The sequence below is a fragment of the Aristolochia californica genome, unplaced genomic scaffold (assembly GCF_029961685.1).
Source record: "Aristolochia californica isolate CCGP_79_NKW_82.1479 unplaced genomic scaffold, dmAriCali1.0.hap1 SCAF_5, whole genome shotgun sequence".
NCBI classification, from domain to species: domain Eukaryota; kingdom Viridiplantae; phylum Streptophyta; class Magnoliopsida; order Piperales; family Aristolochiaceae; genus Aristolochia; species Aristolochia californica.
Genome location: NW_027182214.1, coordinates 42,697,880 through 42,722,192, shown reverse-complemented (window position 1 = coordinate 42,722,192; position 24,313 = coordinate 42,697,880). Strand labels below are relative to the sequence as shown.

The 24,313-nt window shown below is 40.2% G+C and overlaps 4 protein-coding genes across 10 annotated transcripts in view; 2 read left to right on the top strand and 2 right to left on the bottom strand.

Annotated features, from left to right (window-relative positions):
• The first annotated feature begins 180 nt into the window (after positions 1–180).
• LOC137965622 (protein GRAVITROPIC IN THE LIGHT 1-like) lies at positions 181–10,152 on the top strand. Of its 7 annotated transcripts, none has more exons than XM_068811892.1 (10): positions 181–314; positions 494–675; positions 791–1,349; positions 1,859–2,811; positions 2,901–2,984; positions 5,400–5,515; positions 7,600–7,687; positions 7,883–8,014; positions 8,416–9,065; positions 9,301–10,152. In XM_068811892.1, exons 7-10 carry the CDS (start codon positions 7,629–7,631, stop codon positions 10,071–10,073), a joined length of 1,614 nt encoding a protein of 537 aa, XP_068667993.1. In that variant the 5' UTR covers positions 181–314; positions 494–675; positions 791–1,349; positions 1,859–2,811; positions 2,901–2,984; positions 5,400–5,515; positions 7,600–7,628; the 3' UTR covers positions 10,074–10,152. The 7 variants fall into 7 exon arrangements, with proteins under 7 accessions (XP_068667993.1, XP_068667991.1, XP_068667994.1 ...); XM_068811890.1 differs by having other exon boundaries at positions 1,856–2,811; XM_068811893.1 differs by having other exon boundaries at positions 522–675; positions 791–2,811.
• Positions 10,153–11,018: 866 nt separating this feature from the next.
• On the top strand, positions 11,019–13,246 carry LOC137966497 (ataxin-3 homolog). Its single transcript, XM_068813134.1, has 3 exons — positions 11,019–11,031; positions 11,155–11,434; positions 12,274–13,246. Exons 2-3 carry the CDS (start codon positions 11,177–11,179, stop codon positions 12,910–12,912), a joined length of 897 nt encoding a protein of 298 aa, XP_068669235.1. The 5' UTR covers positions 11,019–11,031; positions 11,155–11,176; the 3' UTR covers positions 12,913–13,246.
• A 57-nt stretch (positions 13,247–13,303) lies between these two features.
• LOC137966496 (enoyl-[acyl-carrier-protein] reductase, mitochondrial) lies at positions 13,304–17,571 on the bottom strand. Its single transcript, XM_068813133.1, has 10 exons — positions 17,276–17,571; positions 16,367–16,464; positions 15,795–15,926; positions 15,553–15,696; positions 15,345–15,447; positions 14,855–14,954; positions 14,675–14,751; positions 14,518–14,596; positions 13,651–13,769; positions 13,304–13,539 (listed from the first exon to the last, which is right to left on the bottom strand). Exons 1-10 carry the CDS (start codon positions 17,437–17,439, stop codon positions 13,446–13,448), a joined length of 1,110 nt encoding a protein of 369 aa, XP_068669234.1. The 5' UTR covers positions 17,440–17,571; the 3' UTR covers positions 13,304–13,445.
• Positions 17,572–18,021: 450 nt separating this feature from the next.
• LOC137966495 (DNA-directed RNA polymerase III subunit 1) overlaps positions 18,022–24,313 on the bottom strand; it is a 54,039-nt gene continuing 47,747 nt past the window's right edge. The window contains exons 25-27 of the mRNA XM_068813132.1: positions 19,829–20,033; positions 19,222–19,424; positions 18,022–18,385 (exon numbers count right to left, since the gene is read on the bottom strand). Of these exons, the coding sequence (XP_068669233.1) occupies positions 18,334–18,385; positions 19,222–19,424; positions 19,829–20,033 (460 nt within the window). The 3' untranslated portion in view covers positions 18,022–18,333. The remainder of the gene's footprint in view (positions 18,386–19,221; positions 19,425–19,828; positions 20,034–24,313) is intronic.

Genomic DNA, 24,313 nt, shown 5'->3' with positions numbered 1-24,313 from the left:
ATATTTGGGCTTTGATGGGCCAGCAGTTTCAGTTTGGCCGTTGAACTCTGTTCAGGGTGCTTTCGTGTCATTAGGCAGCTTCGCACGTGTAAGGCTAAATGCTGTCTCTGGCCATTTTTGTACGCTTATTTATGACTGTCGGAACTGAAGTCGGAAATTTAGACTTGGCCGTATGCGTTGGTATTTTCTTCTTTCAATGGGTGATTTCGTCGTTAGATCTGGTAACCAACCTCAACAACTCTCTTTGATCGACGATCGCAAGGGATTCAAAGCAATCACACTTTTCATTCTACAAGCCATTGCGATCGTATTAGGTAATATTTGGGTTAATTGTGGGTTAATTTGTCAAAATCTTGAAGGAATTGTGGTGTCAATAAGTGCTTTTGCTTTGTCGACTGAGATGAGTTTCATTAGCTGAAGCAATCCAGTTTTTCAGAACCGTTTAGTGAAAGATTTCCTGCAAGTGTCACCTATCTATAATGGCATTTGGCAGGAATTTGATCCACGAACGACTGTTCCAGGGATGGTATTATGCAGCTCGGAGAGCCTCATTGCGAGTCGCTGCTGATTTGTGTGAACAAGGCTGATAGCTTTGACCTATTTACTCGTATCTATGGAGTGACGCGATGCAGATATCTGTTATACGTCTACGGTTCTTAACCTGTATCTTCTGGTGTAAGGATTTTATCTTTGGGCTGCTAACATGCCATTCTTTAGCAGTTTGAGCTAAGGAATTTGATGATGTTTCCCTAGGCTTAAATTTCTATTGTTGTTTCCTTCCATATTGCAGCATTTTTTACTTTGGTGTGATAGAGTAGAGGCTTGGGAAAGCTTCAGCTATTCTTGCCAATGCCGTGAAAGATCATCTCGAGGAGCATATATGACAACGGAGAAGTCGATAAGCAACAGAATTTCTTTTGGTGGATAGCTGTGATTGATATTGAAAGCTATTGGATGACAGGCTATCCCATTGAAAAAAATTCTTCGTAAAGCAACTGTTTTCTTCTTGTTCTCCATGATTCACCCACCAAATGGTTCACCGTTTTACTTCTTTTGACCCATTGGTTAATCTTTTCCATACTGACTGGTCTCTGTTTTCCTGTTGGTAAAAAGAGCACAGGGGGCCATCTAGTTGCGCATGGAGAAACAGGAAATTTACGTTTTGTAGTTGTTTTTCTGGTGTTGATGTTATGAGAAACTCAAATTTAGTTTCTTAGTCGATGCAGGATTCGTGACTTGCTGAAGGTGCTGAATGGACATCTCCTCCGTTCATTTTTGTTGACTCATCGTTTGCATTCGTGGAAGTAAATCAATTGGACTTGCAGATGATCATATGTCATCAGTGGAGAGTATTGATCTTCCATCTACTAGAACCAACTTTTCTTTTCTAGTTTTAAGCATTTTTGCCTGATAAAAGAGAGTTCAGAGTCATCAGGTGAAGAAGATCAATTGGGTTTGCAAGATTTAATAGTTTAAGATTTTTTATTCTTTGCCTGATTCATTAATTTCTATCCAGACAATCTGGGCTCAAGAGTTCTAAACTTAACAAATAACCACCAACTACTCAAATTGAATGACTCTGACCCTATCACAACAACAAATGGAGGCTCTTGATAGCATTAGTGCTTTAGTATATGCCCCTTGCTGTCCCTTTTAGGTCCGCGAATGAATAAATGTGGCTGCTGGGTTGATGAAATTCCTTTAAGAAATTCATCGGTCTCATTATGAAATTTCATAGCACGTCTTTTTTCCTGATTTTCCTAATAATTCCTTATGTGAGAGTTGTTGTGATTAGTTTTTAATGTAGTTTAATTTTCAAATTTCTCATTTTGACCTCTTCTTGTTTTCTCCTTAGAAGACGTGGGTCCTTTGCTTGAGAGCAGACAGGCGCCTAACCCATCCTGCCGAAGCAGGGGATGGTCCCCCCACATATGTAAGGGGGAAGGGGGATCCCTGCGGGAAAATAGTGAAATAGTGAAGGAGAAGGAGAAACTGGCTTGGCACGATTGCCGACGCCCTGACTCTTCCGTCATAACCTTCTCTCACCTCTACAAAGAAACATATTCTCTTATTCAAGTCTCAAGAACAGAGTCCATAGGCATCATACGGGTAGAACCACAAGGGGAAGACGATGGAATTTTTTTATGAAAATCAGTGATCAGATGGGCTTCATTAATTGACAAAAGAGTACTTGATTAATGAAAAAAATCACCAGGTGATGAAGGAAAGCTTCCCCTTAGTGGTTGGCCTCAACCATGAAAACAAAGAATGGGAAAACGGAGGTTCAAATTTGCATCAATTCCTCTTAATGAAGCGTGAAAAGAATCCACCAAAGAAAGTCTCTTTGTTTTTTTATCATTTTAGAAACTCCATGTGACCTTAGAGCTAAAGGTCTTTCTGTCTTTTCATGGAGCTTGTACTGTCATTATGGGTGTCAAATTGGCGTTGGTTTCCTATACGCTTCACTGTAAGGTTAAAACCTTCCAAACAACCTCCACTACATGAATGCATGTAGTGCACATCTAGTACTTATAGTCCTCCCACCAGAAATAAATATAAGGAAACAAAGGAGTTCATGTGGCTGCTGAAAAGACCGTGCATTAACAGGAAGGCTCAGAAAAATTGCTCATGAAAAGTGAGTATGATTGGATGTGAAAAGGGAAAGATTAAAAAGGCTAGCACATTAGGTGGTCTTATCATTTGACCGTCTCACAGCATAAATTGCTTTCATTGGATGACTGATGAGACATTCTTAGGAATCAAATGGATGTATGCAGGCCAGACGTCTACCAGTTTTTGTTCCTTTAACATGTAAGTTTCCTAGTGAAATTCTGAGATGAACTTAACCATTGATTTTCTCTGTGCAATATATTTTTCTCATAGAAGTTCTTTATTTTCAGAATGCACTGTTGCTAAAGATGCCAACTCTCTTTCCGACGAGTACTCACAGAGATTTCTACTTTCTGAACAAGTGATGGTAAAGAGTAAGTATGGTCCTTCAACTATCAGTTTGGGAGGTAACAGAGGTTCCCTTATGTGAAGCCATGTTATTCATGAGAAAACTAACAAGAAATAAATTCTATAAGCAAACGATCTTTGCTCAAAAACACTAGTAGCTTTCTTTTCCACCAAGTTGGTTCAAGAATGAGATGAATCAATCACTTTTTTTGAAGCACAGAAAAAAAAAAAAAAAAGGATCAAGAATCTTATCCTCTAGTTAGCTGACGCATAGATAAGTCAGAAGCCATGAAATACTGGCATTTGATTATGCAGAAAGGAACATGAGCAGGGAGTCCAATCATAGTTCTTTTCCAACATGATAACTAGAGTCAAGAAAAACCCAGAAACCACAGGCACGCCTAAGTCAAGTTTCGATTGTATGTATTAGACAAGAAAATGAATGCATCAGCGATCAAACTTAACCATATGAAGAAAAGATTATGTTGGGTGTAATTGCCTGAGGACTTAACTAGACTTAGACATTTTGAAAACCAGAGCTTAATAGCAACATTTATGCATTCAGTGAAACATATTTGGAATACTTGCTCCAAGTTGTATTCCAAAGTCTTTAACATTTCTCATACTCCTAAAAATTATTTTTTTAATGACATAAATGAAAAATTGAAGTGAATGGATAGACTCAGTGGAGTATCTCAGTGATTTAACTCTAAATATGAGATGACTTCTCATGGCATGTCGTTTAGTTTTAGTTTTTTCTTAAGACTATCTACAAACTACAATTAAGGAAAAGAATGAAAGACAACTGTTTGGTGGTAGCAATCAAGGGCTTTAGAAATGAACCAGGATCATAATGAATGTTTGTCGACTCACCCATGAGAGATGAATAAATTTGCCTTGTGTTAGAAGAACTGAAATAAATGATTTGGCATAAAACGAGGGTAGATGATACCTGTTTATAGAAATCTAGAATGCTGTTATAGCACAGGTTGTATAATTTTGCTTCCAACTCTTTTTTGTCTTGCCGACATAGTGGCTACATGATCTCAAATCATCCTGCATTATTATTTTGAGAAATTCATCTCTCTCTCTCTCTCTCTCTCTTATAGATATATAAAAATGTATCCATCCATCTAATTGATGATGCTTAAAGGAGCTGGAATAGGAAAGATTGAACAGACCAAAAGTTGATTGATAATATGTGGTGTCTAAACCTTCAGGACAAGTATAGAATATGACCATTTCTGTGTTGTAGCTCTGTACCATCTTCCACTGTCCACAGTTCCCTTTGAAGCCTCTGACTCGAAAGAAGTGGATGACTTTCTTTTAGCATACAATGATGCAATTACTCAAAGCCACTGTACTTGAAAAAATAGTTGGGATTTAGTGTTCTGTCCTACATTTGTTCGTTTTTGTGTGGATAAGACTCCATTTGTTTCATATCAGCCATGAACAAGAACTTGTTTGCTTGAAACTGTGTAAACAGAGAGAAGTTGAATGGCTAGTATAAACTTCCAGTGTGTTTACTGAGCTCATAAGAAATCAAATAAAAAAACAAGGAAAAAAGTGCAAGTTCATCAGTAATCACTTCTCCACTTGATGAATGTACTGAATCATGATAGAAATTCTCCTAGAAGCATCTAAATGTCATCAAACGAATGTGACATTTCGATCTGTGATACTCTTACAGACTTCACTTGAGCTACCTTTTTCCTGCTTGGAGATTGCTTCTCACTTTTTAAGTCCATCTAAATTCAGACAGTGGTGCTCTAGCACCAGTAAAAATCAAGAATCTACTCAACCCATTAGCTAATATCCACCTTCCATATCAAACCCTAATACACAAAAATTATCAAGGTCTTAGTGACGGAAGTCAGTATCAGGTCAAATAATCAGAGAAAAAATACTGGCTATGGTCGACAAAAATTATCTTGTTTTTACATGCAGGTGTTATCCAGAACCACTTGTGTTTCCACATAATAAAAATACCCAGGTAGACATAATTTTGATTGATCGGCAAACCTTTTAGACTCATTTCCTCTGGTTATCTTCTCTCTTCAGCTTGTTTTGAATATTTCAGTAGCAGACCAACTTGTACTTCAATTAGTGATTCTCTGGTAAAATAATCAAGATGGATACAGAAATTTATGGTGAAGACCATCAAAGAAAGATGGGTTCTAGAAAAACAGGAAGGTCATACAGAACATGGACAGGACCAATATTTTTAACTTCAGAATCTAAAGAAACCAAAATAAGGTTTTCAAAGACTACTAAGTGATAACCTCTGCAGCTCCTCTTGACACTCAGATAGGCTACAGGCCGCGCTGCTTCATTGGGTTTTTGCTAACATAGGTCTTTTTGTCTCTTCTTCCCCTTGTATCTATAAAGTACCCATCTTCTTGCCATCCATGGTATTCTCATCCAATTGATCTTTTTTTTAGCAGGCACTTTTAACAGAGATTCGCCGACTGGGTTAACCGGTGGTGTTGTCTCAGTTCCAGCGAAACATGTTGCCGTGGTTTTGTCTCGTGACGATGCAGCAACGCGACCATTCCACGTAAGTTTCTCCGTCTCTTCTCTGTCCTCGCTTCCATTGCATCATTAATTCGTTGCCCCAGTCTTTGATACTCGATTAATGGAAGTTAACCCTGAAAGAGGATTGAAGCCTAAGTGAGAAAAACACTCCAGAGTCGAGCGGATTCCCTATTGCTGAGACCGAACTCTTTGTTCCCGAAGCTGCACCACACGTCATTCGTTAGTGGTAGAAATTTCTTTGTTCCAGTTTCTCTTAGTGCTCCTTCAGACTTCCTGAGACTGACTGTGAAGTCTCTCTCTCCGAAGCAGAGGTTTTTTTCTTTCCCCCCAGCTCTTCTTGAGACTTCGAGAGACCGGCAGTGAAGTCTCACCAATACTGCAACACCCAATTCAGAGTGCAGGGCTCTCTCTCTTCTCGCTCCGAGCCTCCGAAGCAGAATTTTTCTTTCCAGAGATCTCTTACGGCTCCTTTTCTCTCTCCGAGGCCAGAAGTATTGTTACTTCATTCCAGTTTCCTTTTCTGCTCCTTCAGACTTCCTGAGACTGACAGTGAAGTCTCAACACTACTGCAACACCCAATTCAGAGTGCAGGGCTCTCTCTCTCTCTCTCTCTCTCTTTCCTTGGTACTTAAAATGTTTTGAGTAAGAATGGGCATCTTGGCTTACCTTTTAAAAATATGTGCAAATACGTTCCAATAAGACACCTACCCTTGGTTTTCAAGAGTGTACCTTCAAATTTTGCATTTTACTAATTTGCCACACCCTAAACCCTAATCTTGTCTAGGTATTCTTCAAGTTAGATTAGACATTATGGCTACAATTGAATTTAAGTTAAATATTAAAAGGAAACAATAAGAATGCTCAATTTCTAATTTAAGCACATTCTTTTATTTCAAAGACTTTAAAACTTAATTTCTTGTAATTTTATTAAATATTCATTTAATATTTTATATTTTAATATTTTTAATAAATTAATATTGATAATGATACTATTAGAAATAAATAACATTCTAATTATTAAATAATGTAATTTTCCAATGAAAAAAATGGATAAAACCTCCGACTTTCCTTCTCTCACATAAAAATAATATTAAGAGATTACTTCTACACGCATCAAAGGGAGCATTTGTGCCACCACAAGAAAACAAACTCTTTGATTAATTTTTCTCATCGGATATTTTTCTATCGAAAAAATTCATTTTAACTAGTTTTCTTATGTTTTATGTTGTCATAGAAAATAATGAAAAATAGGATTTATTAGAAAAAAAATTAAAAATATATAAATAAGAAAAAATATTTTTCTTATTTTAAAAATATTTTTAAAATTAAAAAAATAATAAGAATCTAAGGGAATTAAAATATTTTTAAAATTAAAAAAGTAATAAGAATCAAAGGGAAAATTTCAGCATGACTAGTTGACATTAGCTTAGTATAAAATCAGTAGAGACCTTCCCTCAGTTGTTTTTATGAAGGAGAAGGAATTATAGAAGAAAGAGGGCAAAAAATCCAAGCTTTTACTCAACTGAGTTGTACTCCATATGGCATTCCGTCCAAATGAATAACGCCCCTTAGAGCTTCTGTAACATCTTGTGTGTGGCGGGATTCGTCATGGATTCCGGGTCGGGTAGGGACCCCACGCCTGGGCAGCGGTTGCCCACTTTTACTACATCCTGCTCCTTCAGGATATTTTCCGACGTGGGGACCCATCCCTCTCTGTATCGTCATCTCCACCAGGCAAGAGGGATACCTAAAGCCTAATCCTCTGTTCCCCAAAACTGAAACAGTGAAAACTATGGGGAAAGCCCAGTCACTCCTACTCTCAACTCTCCACGCTCCTTCTCCTTGGCTTCCTTCGTTTGCCCTTTCCAAAAAGCTAGGCTCCGATTTCTTCCTGTCAGTTCTTATCACATGGCAATCGCCTTTTTCCTCCCTTCTACAACAAAACACCAGAATCCTTCCAATTTCACAGCAATGGCGTTCATGTTTGGAACCCAACTTCACAGCGAGGTCGATAAAGGAGTGTTTTTCAAGGCCTCAGGGCCCCGGGTTGAGGAGTTTCCGAACTTGGGCGGATTGGAGAGGGTTGATAATTTGCTGATTTTGTAGGCTCTGCGAACGCTGAAACAGATTGCTAAATGCCTTCGAATTTGTGGCCTTTCTTGTGTGTTGATAAGCTTCTGCCGGAACGATCGAGGTGGGTTTCTTGAATCCCCCACATTGCGGTCTCTGTAGGCCGAATAAGCTTCACCTTCCCGGCAAACCGTGGAATACTGTTTAGCTGTTTCTGTTACTCGTTTTATTCGTAATTTTTGCTACTAGGCTTGTTGTTCTTGCCTCGAAGGTTTCTGCTGGTTGGCGGTAGTGATGGTGGTAGTTTTGCATGTTGCAGGCGGAAGAAGGCGGAGAGGTGGACGTCGGAGACGGAGATGAAGCTCCGTCACATGCAGTATTCTGTGCCGTTTGACAGAAAACCCGGCGAAGAGCAGACAAAATTCGGCCTGCGCTCCGATTCAAAGAACAGGTGAGGCTTTTATGATTATCTATAGCTGCTTGCCATTAATTGCCACTATATCTGAAACTCTGAATTATTTTAATCTGCATTTATTTACACCGCGTGCTATTTTCCTTTGTCATGTGGTCGTGGACTACGTTACGAGCGGAAGTGTAACTTCATACTTAAAAAATGGCCCAGATTAAAGTGGATCACGACAGTTTGGTGGTCCTTCGTTTTCCGCGCTCTCTCTCTCTCTCTCTCTTCCTCTCTCTCTCTCTGCTTTTAGTTATTATCTTTATGCACTCTTCCCTATTCTGGCAGTGAGCAGCGAAAGGTGTCGAACTGTCGAGTGTAGTGGCCACAGTCTATCTTTTTGACGGGTCTATTTCTGGGTCTTTCTTCCCCTCTTTTGTGGGATACCTCTGCAGAAACGAAGAGATCAAAGCGAAGAAGAAACGGGATATGACGAGCAAGGTCTCCAACTTGAGTGATCTCATTCAGCGGGTCACCGCATCCTGCCTGCTCCATCCCCTCTCCCGGGGCGGCGAGAAATCGGAGGATCGGAAAGAAGGAAGCGAGGACGAGGAGGACGACTTCGAGGACTACGAGGACTACAGAGACGTGGAAGGAGGAGAAGAAGAAGAAGACGACGAGAAAAGTTTCAAATTTTGGGAAGAGGAAGAGAAGCGGAACGGCATGACGGAGAGAGTGAAGGAGATGGAGAGCATGATGACGGAGGTGTTCGAGTCGATCTCGTCGATGAAGAGGGCGTACGTAAGTCTTCAGGAGGCGCACTGTCCGTGGGACCCGGAGAAGATGAGGGTGGCGGACGTGGGGGTGGTGGCGGAGCTACGGCGGCTGGGGAGGTTCCGTGAGAGGTTCAGGAGGGGTGGTGGGGTAGGGAAAGGGGGACTGGTGAGGGAGGGTATCGTGGGGCCGTACGAGGCGGCTGTGGAGGAGCTGAAGAGGGAGGTGAAGGCCAGGGAAGCCGAAGTGGACAACTTGAAGGAGAAGCTCAAGAGTTTTCAGCTCTCGGGGAAGAAGGGCAGATCTCACAGGAAAGTCAGCTGTAGCCAAGGTCAGTCTTCCTCTCCCTCTCTCTGCCTCCGCTCTCTTATAGATGATTTTACCATTATACCCTTCCTCGCCATTTTCGTTATTTTGTTGGTGGCGTTACTGTAATTTCATGCGATCACTTTGTTCTGAAAGAGACGCTTTTTTTTTTGGAGAAATAAAGAAAAAAAATAATAATTTTTTTTAAGACTTCACGGCTGACTGACGGAAAATTTCCTTTGTTTTTGTCCGGTGATCAGCGAGGTCGATTCCGAGCTGTCCGACGACGGAGCTCTTCGAGTTCGGCATGCACCAAGTAAAGCATACGCTCAAGGCTTTCACGGCCCTCCTCCTGACCTTGATGCGATCCGCCCGCTGGGACATCGCCGCCGCCGTCCGCTCCATAGAAGGTACGGCACTCGGTGACGACGCCTTCGGCGGCGTGGATCCGTCCCCGCGCCACGCCAAGCACGCCTTGGAGTCCTACGTCAGTCTCAAGATCTTCCAGGGATTCGAGAACGAGACGTTCTACATCGACGGCAGCCTCTCCTCCCTCCTGCACCCAGAGAAGTTCCGTCAGGACTGCTTCGCGCAGTACCGGGACATGAAAGCGATGGACCCCGCCGAGATTCTAGGGATCCTGCCGTCGTGCCATTTCGGCAAATTCTGCTGCAAGAAGTTTCTGGCGATCGTGCACCCGAAGATGGAGGAGTCCTTGTTCGGGAACTTGGAGCATAGAAGGGCGGTTTTGGCGGGGAGTCACCCGAGGAGCGAGTTCTACGGGATGTTTCTGGGAGTGGCGAAGGCGGTGTGGCTGCTGCATCTGTTGGCGTTCGCGCTGGATCCGGCGCCCAGTCATTTCCAGGCGAGCAGAGGGGTAGAATTTCATCCCGAGTACATGGAGAGCGTGGTCAGGTACGCAGGGAGTGGGGTTCCGGCGGGTCAGATCGTGGGGTTCCCGGTGACTCCAGGGTTTAAGCTGGGAAATGGGTCAGTGATCAAGGCTAGGGTTTATCTCGTCTCCAGAGTGTGAGATTCAAACCTGTGTTTAGGAGATTCGAGTGTGCTATTAAATATAAATAATAAACGGGCAGATGTCTTTTTCTTCCTCATATTTTATATACAACTGCTTTCGTACCCTAAGAAATTACCAGTTCATTCTTCGAAATCCAAAAATAAATATAACTATTTAAAAAAATATTTGTAGATATAAATAAATAATAAATTACACATACATAAATCAAGATTTATGAACTGGAATGACAACAAATTGTAAAATTGTCACATTTGGTGCGGACCAATTTCACTATCCATATATAAAACAACAAAAGAGGGTTCACACAAGGAGAGTATTAGAATAGTCTTACACAGATTAGTAAATATAAAAAATTTTAGTTTATTACTTGGGAAAGTTTTATGATACAGTTTCTACCAAACTTTAAGTATCAAAGTTAGATGAGCAAAAAACAATATTAAACACCTAGTCAATACTACTCAAAAGATCGGCCTGTTAGGAGCAGAAGGCATAGGTAAGCATGTTGTTCACCTGCGGCACACGAGGACTCGAAGTCGGGACGTAACGCCTGTTTTGATACCAAATATTAAGGACCTAACCAATATTACCCAAAAAATTAACCTATTATGAATGGAAGGTATAAATACTTGACCATAACATTTTGCAGGAGAAAAAGTATTAAAAAATAATCCTATATGGATTAATAAATATAAAAAATTTCGGCTTTTTGTTTAGAAAAGAGATTTCCGCAGACTGGTTATTTTATGATGCGGCTTCCACCCAACTTCAGATTACGAAGACGGAAGAGCAGAAATCTTGGAACTTGCCGGCGGTGGTGGTATGAGTTTAGGCTTTTGAGTGTACTTAAAAACCTTAATCAGTTTCTTCTAAAATGATGAAACTATCCACTCTATACGGCAACCAGGCAGGGAGACACTTGTCATTTCCCTGTCGAGATCGTAACAGAGCGGTCCAGGTCAGCTTCTTGGCTTTCGTTTTTCTTTCGGTCGAGCGCCTCCGATGCGAAACAAAGAAAACTTCGCACACAAAAATATCAAATCTCCCATTCCTTCGTCTGAGTGATTTTGTTGGTTTGTAGGAGAGTTAAGGAATCGGAAGGGATGGAAGGTCCCAGCAATGGTGGAATGCTATACCACGAGGTCCAGGAATCTAAACTCTGTGCAGTGCATTGTGTGAATACGGTTTTGCAGGGCCCCTTTTTCTCCGAATTCGATTTGTCCGCTCTTGCCTCGGATCTTGATCGTAAGGAGCGGCAGATGATGCTTGAGGGCGGCGGCGGGGGGGAGTCCGGGGATTTTTTACCGTTCGATGCCGAGGGGTCGCATAACGTATCCATGGACGGGGATTTCAGTATCCAGGTGAGTTATGGACTTCTTCTTTTTGGGACTTTTGGATTGGGGAAAACGCTCTGGTTGGGTGGATAAGGAAGAGGAAATTGGTGTTTTAAGTTGAAAAATACGATTTTTTTAAAAGCTTAATACCCTTGAATCCAGTCTTCTTTGATCTCATTTTTGTCAAGGGAAACGATCTGCAGAAGGAATCTCTAGTAAAATTATTTTATCAATTCATTGACGTTATTAATTCTCCATCCGTACAAACTGATCTTGTTCTCTTTCCTTCAGAAATATTTTCGCGTCATTTCTTGCTCGAAATCCATCGAACGTTCTGGGTTTAAACTTTCGTCTCTCTGTTTTTCGTTCAGTTATCTTCTATTCTGAAAAGATCTCCTCACATCCGAATTAAGATGAACTACACTGCTTGCTACCAGTTGTTTTGGGTTTCTATGTCCTTCAATTGTTCTCCATGGAGACAGCCTTCAGCTTCTTGATGAATTTATCTTTCTTTTTTTATCATCCCCTGTGTGACATGATCGTCACAATGTTCTTGTTCTCTGCTTTCAAGCCTCCACGGTCTTCGAGAGGACCCATCATTCCATTTTTTTCTGGCCTACCGAATTCTGAAAGGGTTAAGAGAAGCCATTTTCTTTTTCCCATCATAGCGAACTGGCCCAGAAACTGTTCTTTCTTAGCTTATCATTCACTATTTTCCTTCGGAATCTTCTCTTCTCTGCTTCTAACCAGATGCTTTGGTCTAATGGAGTCTTGAATTCTGATGGCGTTTGATAAAAATGGATGGAACTGATTTGCGACGGAATTCGTGGCACACTTTGATCTTAGTGATTTGCGTTGGGTTGCAGGTATTAGAGAAGGCATTGGAAGTCTGGGACTTGCAAGTAATTCCGCTTGATTGCCCAGTTGCAGAGCCTGCGAAATACGATCCCCAATTGGAAAACGCCTTCATATGTCACTTGCAGGATCACTGGTTCTGTATCAGAAAAGTGGGCGGAGAGTGGTACAACTTCGACAGCCTCTACGCAGCTCCAGAGCATCTCTCCAAGTTTTACCTCTCGGCTTATCTCGACACACTGAAAGGTTTCGGGTGGAGCATCTTCATCGTGAGGGGTAATTTCCCCAGGGAATGCCCGACCTCGTTTTCTGAAGCTTCTACCGGTTTCGGGCAATGGCTTTTACCGGAAGATGCTCAGAGGATCACTAAGTCCTGCAACGCGACACGAGCGTCACCACGCAAAGCTGGTTCTGAGACGGTTGCGAGCGCCTCAGAGTTTGGGGGCATTGAAGCTGAAACACTGTCGGAAATGGAGGAGAAGGAACTAAACGAAGCCATTGCTGCGAGTTTGATGGACTCATACGTACCATCGAGTGTCACCATTAATGTAGTGGGTCAGGAAGATGAGAAGTCTTCAGAGAGCAAAACCGTAGCTTTTCAAGCTTGCGATCCTGAAATTCAGATTCGCGAGAATCCAGGAAACTGTTGATGAGAAAGATTTGGGTTTGTCTTACCAGGCGCGTTCGAAGACTCAGTTCATACATCTAAGGGAATATCAGACACGAGAAAATGTGCCCAGCTGCTAGCTCTGTTATCAGGGTCTCTGAACTTCAAGAACTTCTCAGATTTAGGGAGAAAGAGGAATTGACTGCAATGATTGTAACATTTGAAGCTGATTGCTGAAGATGATGAAAAGGATAGTAAACTGGAGAATTACCTCTTTCTGTACTTTTTTACGTCTAGTAACACTTTGTTAAACCTTTTTATACCATGATTTTATTATTAATTTTTTTTTTGAAAATGTGAGAAGTTTTTTGTTCGAATCTCAGGGCGACCATTTATTTCTTAACTAATAAACTCAAAATCTTTGTACTCATTAATCTATGTGGGATTATTCTTTAACAGCATGAATTTCGTTCTTCGGTGATACTCCAGAGAATGTTTTATGCCATGAATTATTTTCTTTTCAAGTCACAGAATATCTTTAAAATCTTAGTCTATTTCCAAAAGCCAGATCCATAACTAGAACTTAATAACCTGTTTAGGATGGCTTCCTAGTTTTCCAAGTGCCCTATCAAGTGCCAGAACAAATTCATCAAAAGGTACCAACTGCATCCTGCATAAAGATAATTTGTCTACATATCAATTGAAAGAAAATTAGACATTGCACACAGGTCTATAAGAATGATCAGTCAAAACAATATCGTTTGTAGAGAAGAAAACATACTCGTATTTGATTTTCCCATCACGCATTAGGCCCAGGAGAAAGTCTATCATTTCTCTACATTCTTGCGCTTTATCTGAACTCAACCACTTTTGAAGCCAAAACCCACGCAAAGCAAGATCCTGCATGGAGCATAAGAAGACATGATTCTTTCAGAAGCATTTGTTTTTAAAAAGACATGATTCTTTCAGAAGCATTTGTTTTCCCTGAAGTAAAAAGACCAATTCACTGTAATGTATTGAAGCAACGATCATGTCTATCATGCATATCTTTTACTAGAATGACAGAAAAGGCTATGCTGGTGACCTACCAATTAAAACAAGATAAGATGACCACAAACCTGCACCTTTCATGGAACCGTCTGGTTCATAGAAAACACCACCCTTTTGACTCCTTTTATGAAACTTTATATGCTTTCACCAAATATACCACCCTTGACTCCTTTTATGAAATAAAACATCAAGGAACAAGGTTGCATACCCTAGTCAGCCAGGGCTATAGCACCCTAGTTTCATGTTGCATAACCAGGTCGGTGCATAGTGTAGATGTTCAAGCTAGCTAAGTGGGTCAATTTCCATACAAAGCTTGCTCATCTAACAAAGCCAACAAAATTAAGCTTGGGAAAATTTTTAGGTCTGCCTAGTCTGTTGTACCCATTCCTTCGCTTTTAACCTCAGCATCCCAGGATGGTACTAAATGTATACTAGTCCTGATATGCAAGGCTTCCAGGCTGTTATGCAAGAGCAGTCAAGCACAGACAAGATAAAAAATGATAGCAAAAGTTTGAGCTGCCAGGCTTTAGCCAAAAAAGTCATTACATCCACACACCTCATCAAAGTGACAGAACCACTTGGACCAGGAATTCTATACCTTAAATATGAAAGATGAGGTAGACACTGTGACAGGTTTCTTAGCCATACCACCATAAGTTACCATGGTCCCTCCCTGCCTGCAGCTCAGAAAATCACAGAAATAAGAACGGAAATAGGGTCTCGATTTATATTTTTGAAATTCCATGGAAGTAAACCTTAAAAATTTGAGGACTACAGAAGCAGCGTCACCACCAACGCAATTGAAACCAAGCACTGGTTCTGGGATGTCATCCTGAAGATTTTCAACCAATTGTTAAAGGCACAGAGCAAATAAAATGTTAGTGGATTAATTTTAACAAAACTTCCTCCAGCCAAACAGTGAAGTACAAAGGTACCAGTAAACCCTTCAAATTCTTGACTTGCAGTTGGCTCTCAGTAAACACCACATCTGCCCCTAATCGCTTGAGTTTTTCTTTAACTTCTTCTGACCCAACTCTTCAGCAATAAGAAATGGCATCCAAACATGTCAAATAAATAAATATAACTAAATTACGAGATTACGAAAAAAAGGATTTCAATAACCAAGAAAGCAGCAACAAAATAACCAAAGTAACACTGAGATGCACTTAAGGACCTGAAGGTAATCCTCCCAAATAGAACCAATAACAATAACTTAGCTGTTTAGACATGCACAATATTCACCAAAATAATAATTATTCATACATACATGCATGCACACATACATACATACAAACAACAATAACAACAAGTTAGCCTCAGTTCTAATTGTCAAAGTGTTTGTGCTTATCAAAAGATATAAAATGAGATTTTCCTCTTTACTGGGCCTAGGTCAAGGATCACAAGTCACTGAATGCCATTAAGCACCTGTCTCGGATAATATTTATGGAGCGGATGCCTTGAACTTTTGCCAGCTGAATAATGCACTGACCCACAATACTAGTAGCACCATTTTGCACCACTGCATCTCCTGATAAATTGAGTCAAAAGTTAAGAGGAGAACGCATTAAGACAGACCTTTTTCTCAAGTAAGAATATATAAAAGAGGAGATGAAGCAAGATCGGTGGGTATTACCAGGATTCAGTTTAACAAAATCTTCCAACATTCTCAGAGAAGTCAAAGGATTAACAGTCACTGTAGCAGCATACTCAATGGGAACATCTTTGATAATTTTGTGCCACACACTCTCTTCTTTTACAATGTAACTGTGCCATGTCCCTGAATGGAACGCATTTAGTCATCTTCGAGTGTGGGTGAATGTACAGTTTCAATAATCTTTAACGAAAATGGAGAAGATTTTAGGTAGTCAAAAATACCAAAAGATGGGGGGGATGGTATGACCCAATCTCCAACAGAGAGATTCCTCACAGCGGAGCCTACAGCATGTACTTCCCCAACCCCTTCATATCCTCCAATAGCTGGCACTGGAGGCCTTACAGGGTATACTCCTAGGGTACATCCACAGAAAAACAGACATCAGGCATGACTTGATACCAATTTATACATATATAATGTGATGGAGAGTTATAGAAAATAACAGATCTTTAACTAAAGATAGCCATTTGTAATGTTTATAAGGAGTGAACCAAAGTATTGATTTACCAGTTTGCCCCAAATTAGATGAAATGTTTACGAGTCATAAGAGCAATAAAATCAATGGTTACTATGGTCGACATTCTCTATCCAATTCTCTATGTCCAGCAATGTAAAAAAGATTTCACTTCATGTGAATTCCACTGATACACGTGAGTGCATCTTCCACTTTAAACTTCACAGAAGAAAAGATATTCTACTTAGCACCCTACCTCTACGCAGGTCATATACAAAGAGACCAACAGGTAACATATGGCAGCCTATAAAAATAAGGGCCTGTCTGAGATATAATAACCTTCTATCCTATTGATATCTGAAGGATTGATAGGTGCTGCAAGCATTTTGACGCATACATCATGCTCCTTAAGTTCGATCGGAGGAATATTAATCAACCTGTAAAGGCAATAATTTAATTTACATTAGAAATAAAGCAAGGATTTCTTCTTGAATTTCAATTATTATTATAAGAAAAATGAACAAAATTCCCAAATCACAAGCAGAGAATGTCACTGCACCAACTAAATACTACACTCTTTTGCAGATGCTACAAAGTTCTCAGAAAATCTCAAAAGCAAAACATCATTGTTTCTCTTTTATTTAGGAGCTATTTTTTTTTGTCCTTTGTAGACAAAAAATGTCAAACAGAAAATAATCAAGTTCCTCCTAGGAATGCGATCTAAGAGATTGGTGCCCAAAAAGGCAGAGGCCTCTTAGTAGAAAAGCTAATAGTAAATGTGCTAAAAAGGGAAGGACCATCAAACATACAGAAGCAGACAGCGAGCTTCCCAGAAATAGTTTCTAATATCAAACTATACCCAAAAGAACTAAAGACGTTCTTATTCCTTCATATAAATTAGATGTGAAATAGCTTCCACTATTTTCCTGGTTTGTCAGTACGTAAATCATTGTACAATTGTGAGGGCATTTCTCCTCTACTTAATTTGCCAGCATTCAGTCGAACTCGTCCAGCAGCCGCTTTGAGTCACCGACATTTAAACAATTGCTATCTTTTTATATGAATGCCATCATTCCATTTTGGGTAATCTATTGGATAAAACAAGTGACAGTCATATGTGCAGAGTTCAGTAAGTATGTTTTCCGGTGACCGGTAAGACAACAGGATCATATCCAGACAATTGCCACTGATGGTAATGGAAAATGATGCAGAAAATTAGGGAAAACCCAGAGAAGGAGGCATTTGAACCTGGTAACTTGGTCCGGTGAGCCATGTTGTTCATAGACAACCGCTTTGGAGGGGGGAGAGAGAACAGAGGAGAAAGCGCGATTCCTGCCAGTTGGATAACGCGGGAAACCATGATGGAACACCGAGGATGGTATAACCTTCAAGGCCGTCCTCAGAGAAGCCATTCGCTTTCTTTTCTCTTCTGTGAGTTTGCTCAGATTTCACTTCCGTCCCTGAATTCTGGAGACAAAAATAACTTGAGGAAGTGAAGATCAGAAGGAGGCTCCACATAGCATGTGAGCTTCATGATCGTTCTCAGAGAAATTACTAGCAGGTACCAAACTTTTGAGATGTCTAGACGAATATATGTCTTTGATTTTATGTGAAATGTTTTGTGAAAAGATAAAAATAAAATTTATAAAACACAAAAAATCCGGTTTTATCTTATTTTAATATATAAATAAATTTTAAGCACACCTCTAATTTCTAAATTTAATATTTATCCTATTTTTAATCTCTTTATTCAATTTAATTTTAAATACTCAGACGAAATGTTTGTTAAAATCTCAAGTTTGGTTTGTTATACTTAATGAACCTTATTTCAAGTTTGAACTTGAACAATTTGCAAACCGGTTTGGCTTGGTGCCACCCCTTATTGATCAAGTTTCGCCGTTCTCTAACCCACCAACGCCTGACAGCTTACGAAGAATTACACTTCTCTATTTCTCAGGATTTCAAATACAAAAGATGTATAACAATTTTTTTTCTTTTCTTTTCTGTTTTTACATTTTAAATACTGGCAACACCAAGGGAGTATCATTTGTTTGCATATGATTGACAGTGGGTGCTTTCAAGAGGTTAACCCTTTAATTGGGGTTTTTCACTATTGTCCAGTACACATACAGTAATTTAGTTGCTATACAAAGAGCTTCAATAAATTAGTAATAAATACACGCATTATTGTATATTACAGTGAATGTGGTCAGCTACATGGACCACTTAATTGCGAAGCCTTCTCACAGTAGCAGAACGGGTTTCAACCGCCTTTCACCTTTAATCAAACACCTCTTATATGAATCTCAGGATATAATTGGATCCGGACCATATTTGAATTCTTGAGGCTGATCAACTCTGCACAATTAAAAATAGATAATGAGTTCCTAGATGCCTAAGAAGGTACAAAGCAGAACAAAAATACTGGCTACTGCAACAAAAATTGTCCCTGCACTCAATGAGCATGGCAGATGCCAGGAAAATTCAGCAAGAAAACGAAGCCAGACTGTGTGGCAAGTAGAATTAGTAAAGAAGCCAAAATGCTCAAGTGAATTCAACTGAAATGCAGCTCTTCTCCAGAAAGTCAAATAGTTATAGGCTGGAGAGCATATACACATGATTCATGATATATACAGATTGTGGGAAGAACAGGAAAGGAGAATACAGGAGAAAACGATGGGGTTACCATGATAGTGTAGATGTTATGTACCACATAGTGAAGTGTCCGGTGATCTGAACACCTAACATGTTGATTAGTCGAACAAATTCTTTTTTTAGGGTCTGTTTGGAACCCTATGGAAAGGAAAAGAAAATAAGAATTTGACCATTATTATTCCCAAAAATAATTAGTGAAGAAGAGAATTTGATCATTATCTTATTTTTCAATTTTTGGGAATAATAATGGTCAAATTCCCATTTTCTTTTCTTTTCTTTTCTTTTCTAGGGGTTCCAAACAGACCCTTAATGACAACACCAGATTCAACATTACAAAAAATTAACGGGCTCCTGAATTTGAGCTCCTCTTTTAGCAATCATATGCAGCCATCAACAGTAAGGCTAGCATGTTTATGGCTGATACCAAATGGATGATACTAAGAAAGAAACCTCTCAAAAGCATGCGTCCTTTTAATAAACATTTATCAAAGACATTTAACATATTCTTGATACAATCTTAAGAAGATCCTGAATATTACCTTTGTATAACTTTAAGAATACCAGTCCCTATCTGCATTGGTATTCCCATAATTATGCATTCACTTACTCCCTCAATCTGATCTTCTCTCCCACTCACAGCAGCATTGAAAAGATGCTCCGCTGTTTTTTCAAATGATGCCAGCATCAGAACACTATCTTTCATCTTGGCAATACCGACTCTTGTAATGCCTAGTACCTCCCCCTGTCACCAACAAACAACATCAAGCACAATTAGTCATTACTGAATTGCAACCAAAGCAACTCACCCACAAAAGATTAGTAGAGAATCTCGTAATGGCAGTTACTAAAATTTCCACATCAATGCCAAAGGTTTTGTATAGTTGAAAACTTGACCCGATGGCAATATTAAGTGCAGTCAACATGAGGGCTTGGGTTTAAAAAAAAAAAGCATAAAAAAACCACACAACAAAAAGGATAGTAGCACAGCCTGTGGCATTTTCATGACTCTAGATTTATGACCTGCACAAATAATGCTTTAATGCAGAAATAACAAAACTTCTATGCATTGGAATTTTCTAATGTTATGTCATGGAGAATTAGGTGGATGCCATGCTGATATATGCAGAGATATTAGAGAAGGATTACCTTGTATGTCATTACATCAGCCAAAAGCATCATATGGCGGACATCGATGCTCATTCCATGACTTCCCATGGTATACTGTATTTCATCAACGATACACCTTCTTGCAGCTTCAATTCCTAGCGTCTGCTCCACTTCCATGACATGATTACTCTTTGTCCTGCTTCCATCAACTCCAGGAATGCCTAGTACTGCTAAAAGGTTTGTACTGCAGAATGTGCATATAGGACAAGATGCTATTATTAAAGTCCGCAAGTCCAATTATAAACCTCATAAAATAAAATGTAATGCTTATATTTATTTTTTGAAAATGATGGGAATTTCATTCAGAGGAAATGAGATAAAATTAAAAAACGAGCAACTAGCTTTACATCAAAAGCAAATAGAAAATAACTAATATTAGGAAGACAACAATGACAAAAAAGAGACAAAAACTAATAGAAAAAAACAATTTTCAAAAGCAACAAGCATGTGGAAGAAAGGAAGCATTAGATGCATGAGCTCCGTGAGGTCTGACATAAGTCAGTATTTAGTTTTACTCGAGCCCTTCAGACAAATACCAGGGCTATCAGACAGATGGGAACAGGGTTACAAGCACTAATGGTGTGCATTAGTAGGTCTCCTAAAAAGGAAAGCTCCATGAGATCTGACATAAGCCCGTATTTAGCTTTAGTTTTACCCTTCAGAGAAGGGATCAGGGATGAACACACTAATGCCGCACAACTTTTTTCTCAACCTCATCAGCAGCTGCAAATTTCGCCTCCATTTACATTCCAACCAGGGAGGTTTCTGCTTAACCAAAACAGCTGCATCCAGACTATTATGCTGCATCCAGCTGTATAATAGGGGCATTTTTCTAAGTTCTTCAAACCCCTTTATTTGATAGAGTTGGGAGGTCGTGCAGAGAGCTCTCTTTGAAGCTTCTCTCAAATCCTCTCCTCTCTCTCTCTCTTCTTCCTCTCCTCTCTTCTTCCAACACCTAAAGCCCTAATTTTTACTTCTAAAAACCAAGGTCTTCTGCTGCCACTAGAGTCATGATTCTGTTCCAGTTATTACTTTCATACAGAACCCAACTTTTGAAATAGGAATCACCATTTTTGCATGTGCAACATGAGCGCATCACACATGAAGGGAGCCTCACTTCGTGTAATTGAGGTTGCCCGGACTGAGGACTTAGCAAGAGGTCTAGATGCGAAAGTTGCCATCAAGCTAGGACAAACAACTGGGTTAAAAGCTGCAAAGTTGACGAAAAGGCAAGCCAATAGCATTCTAGACCTGACAGTTGCTTTTGGGGTTCATCCACTTAACCTGTTCTGTCTTTCTGAGAACATGTTTCCTTTCCTAGCTTCACTTTCCATAGCAGAGAAACCCAGGTTAAGAACATCCTCAAGAATAGCTATCAATCCGGCTTTCACTCGTCATTTCTGACTCCTGCTTTCTTCTCTGGATCTATCTTACAACACATTGAAATCATAAGGACACAAGACTGATTTCACTGGCTACAATACTACCCTGCTGGAAAAGCTTGAGGATTTGAAGATGGATGCAACTTTATTAAAGGATGAGTCTCAGGGGTAAGCATCACAAGGCCACAAGAGCGTTATGTATTTTAGAGAATGTAACCGATGACCGTATGCGCAAGGCTGTTCTTCAGGTTCTCCATGTACTTTCTCAAGCAGACCAGACAGAACTTTTGAGTAATATATAGGTAGGCATGAGGCAAAGAACACCATGCAACAGCAGCAAATAAGCTAAACACCAACCAGAGAATCCCAGGCTTGCAGTTTCTTTTTTAGGCTGATATGAATTGTTTAATGTGAAAATCAGTTGCTGTGTGTGAAACAGAAAAGATGAGTGATTAATGATGATTCCAGAAATGGCGACAAGGAAGCTTCATTAGTATCAAAAACTTCCACAAGACAGGCAGTTTATTTGCAGATGGGTGGGTCTAAAGAGCTTGATTGAGGACAATGCTCTCATTTCAGGTTTGTCTAATTTACAAATTGGGGGAGTGCGGCTACCAGAGGTGTTATACATCTGCCAAAGTGGTTTCTGAGGAAATCCACCTGAGGGTTTGAGATGATCAGTGAGTCTGCACCTAAAGAGATTAGGGTCTATAATATTGAGACAAGAGACGCAGTTCTTCTAAAAATTCAAACTTGGGTTTCAGGATTTGGTCAAAGCAGAAATCTAGGTACGTGCAATGAGAGAATCTTCATGTGGTTATAGCCAAAAGTGTTCTCTATGAAGAACATATCAAAAGCGAATCAGTCTTTTTAGAAAGCACATGTTCCCAAAATTTATCTGAATGGAAAATACCATATATGGTGACAGAGAAGAATAAGAAGTATGAAAGAGAGAGAAGAACCGTGTTTTAGATAAACTGAGGTATATGCAAGAAAAACTAAGTTACAGTAATTGGGTAGAAATAGGGAAAATCTTGTCTAATAAGAATGATATCTAATGAAGATTGGCTAATAGAAAAAGAAGCTTGGCAATGACTGAAGAAAATTGACAAACAAACAAAGTAGAAAATCTTTTGCCTCTATGAGTTGATGAGGTCAACTCACAATCCTAGACGACCTACTCTGTAACCATGTGGAAATTTGGAAAACTAAAGTACATGAGAGAAAAGGGTTTTGGGTTGAGCCTAAAATGAGCCCGGTTACATCCCAAAATGACTAGTCACTTAGGGAGCCTATTGGTCAATCTTATAACTAATTAACTTTTTTCTCATCTTTCAATATGAGACTTTTCCCCACTCAATACTCCCCTTCACATCAAGAATTACACATAATAGGCCTGAGACGTAGGCATAAATCCTATAACTGGACATATAGACTCCTACTTCATGGAGCCCACAATACAGAGGTAACTTGGGGAGCACAAACGAGGCCTCAGCCCACACACACAACCTACTCTAATACCACTGTTGGGCTTTTGGTTGAACCCAGTTCCATCCTAAAATGACTAGCCATTTGGGAGGCTTATTCGCATTAACTTTTACTCCCATTTTCCAATATGAGACTTTCTCCCACTCGATAATTTTTACCCATTGACAGTCCCAAAATATCCTCTACAAATAATCAACCATGCAAAGTAACAACTAACCAAACCCTTTTCCATATCCTCTTCAGCTTCACAATTCATTTACCGAGATAATTTTTCAGTCTTTGACTCCAGCTGCCTTGTGAGCTTTCTTGAGCATTATACCAGCCATACTCTACTCCAGTGCCAATTCTCATGGAATGTGTGGACCTCTATCCTATGCAAGTTGGGGTTGCAATTCTGTATATCTACTGATCTGATCTCTTTTAGCAAGTTGATCATGGGCTATCCCATTCCTAGTCTTGATAAATTGATGATCTCCGCCTATGCCAGTTTCGTGCCATGGGGGCTTTGGAATGAACATAACCGAAGGCGTTTCGATGCTAAAAGTAAATATGAGGTAAGAGTAGTAGAAAGGGTGACGGGGCAAATCTCCACTTAGCTTTTGACTAAGAAGTCCTTTAGCTCTTTCAAGGGCACCTCCATTTGTGATAGCTGGAGCAATCTGGCAAGGATGCACTTTGGGACCAAGGTTCAAGTAATGAAGAAGTGGACTCCCCCGGAAGTTGGTTACCTAAAGTTGAATTTTGATGGCTCTTCAATCTAGGGATCGCTGGATTAGGGGGTGTGATTTCGGATCCATCCGGCAATCAGTGTTTCTCTTATGCTGGTCCGTGAGGCATCTTCGATTCAACGTCGGTGGAGCTATATGGCCTTCTTAATGGGCTCCGCGTGTTCAGAGACAACTGCAGTGGTCCAATTCATTGAAGGGAACTCCAAGGTGGTCATTGGATGGTGCGAGTGTGTTTCCCTTCCGCAGTGGCAGCATTGGGACATCCTTTGGGAGATTTTAGATATTACCTCACTATTTTCTAGTATTTGGTCTCACATTCCGAGATCTGCAAATTCGGTAGCAGATGCGTTTGCCAAGCAGGGAGCGTCCCTTCAATCTCTTTTTGTTGTTCATGTCAATACACCATTCATCTGACTCATCCAATTTTTAACTCGTACGAGAGGAGCCATCGAGGGATGAAGCCGACGGCCGCGTCTCGTCGTCTCCGAGACCTCCAGTCACAGCCTAGAATCAAGACATGTGTCGACTGCGCACAGAAGAACCCTCAATGGGCCTCCCAACCACTGGCAACAACGAAGACGACGACTTGGGCGGCGCGTCGGTATTGAAGGACCTTCTGCCGATTGTCGGAAAAACCCCCAATCGAGGAGAAGACGATGAAGATGGAGAATGGTGCACGGCAAGAGGTCGGAAATCAAGGAAAAAAGGCACAAGAATGGAAGCAGAAGCAGTGTGGGTACGCGGAAAATCGAAAATCTCTTTGGATCTCAAAGAAGGAAGACTCGGAAAGATTATTCAAATCACAGTGGAAAATGACAATCGACGCTCTTTCGTTTCCTTTCCAGTAGCTGCTACTGTGGATTTCG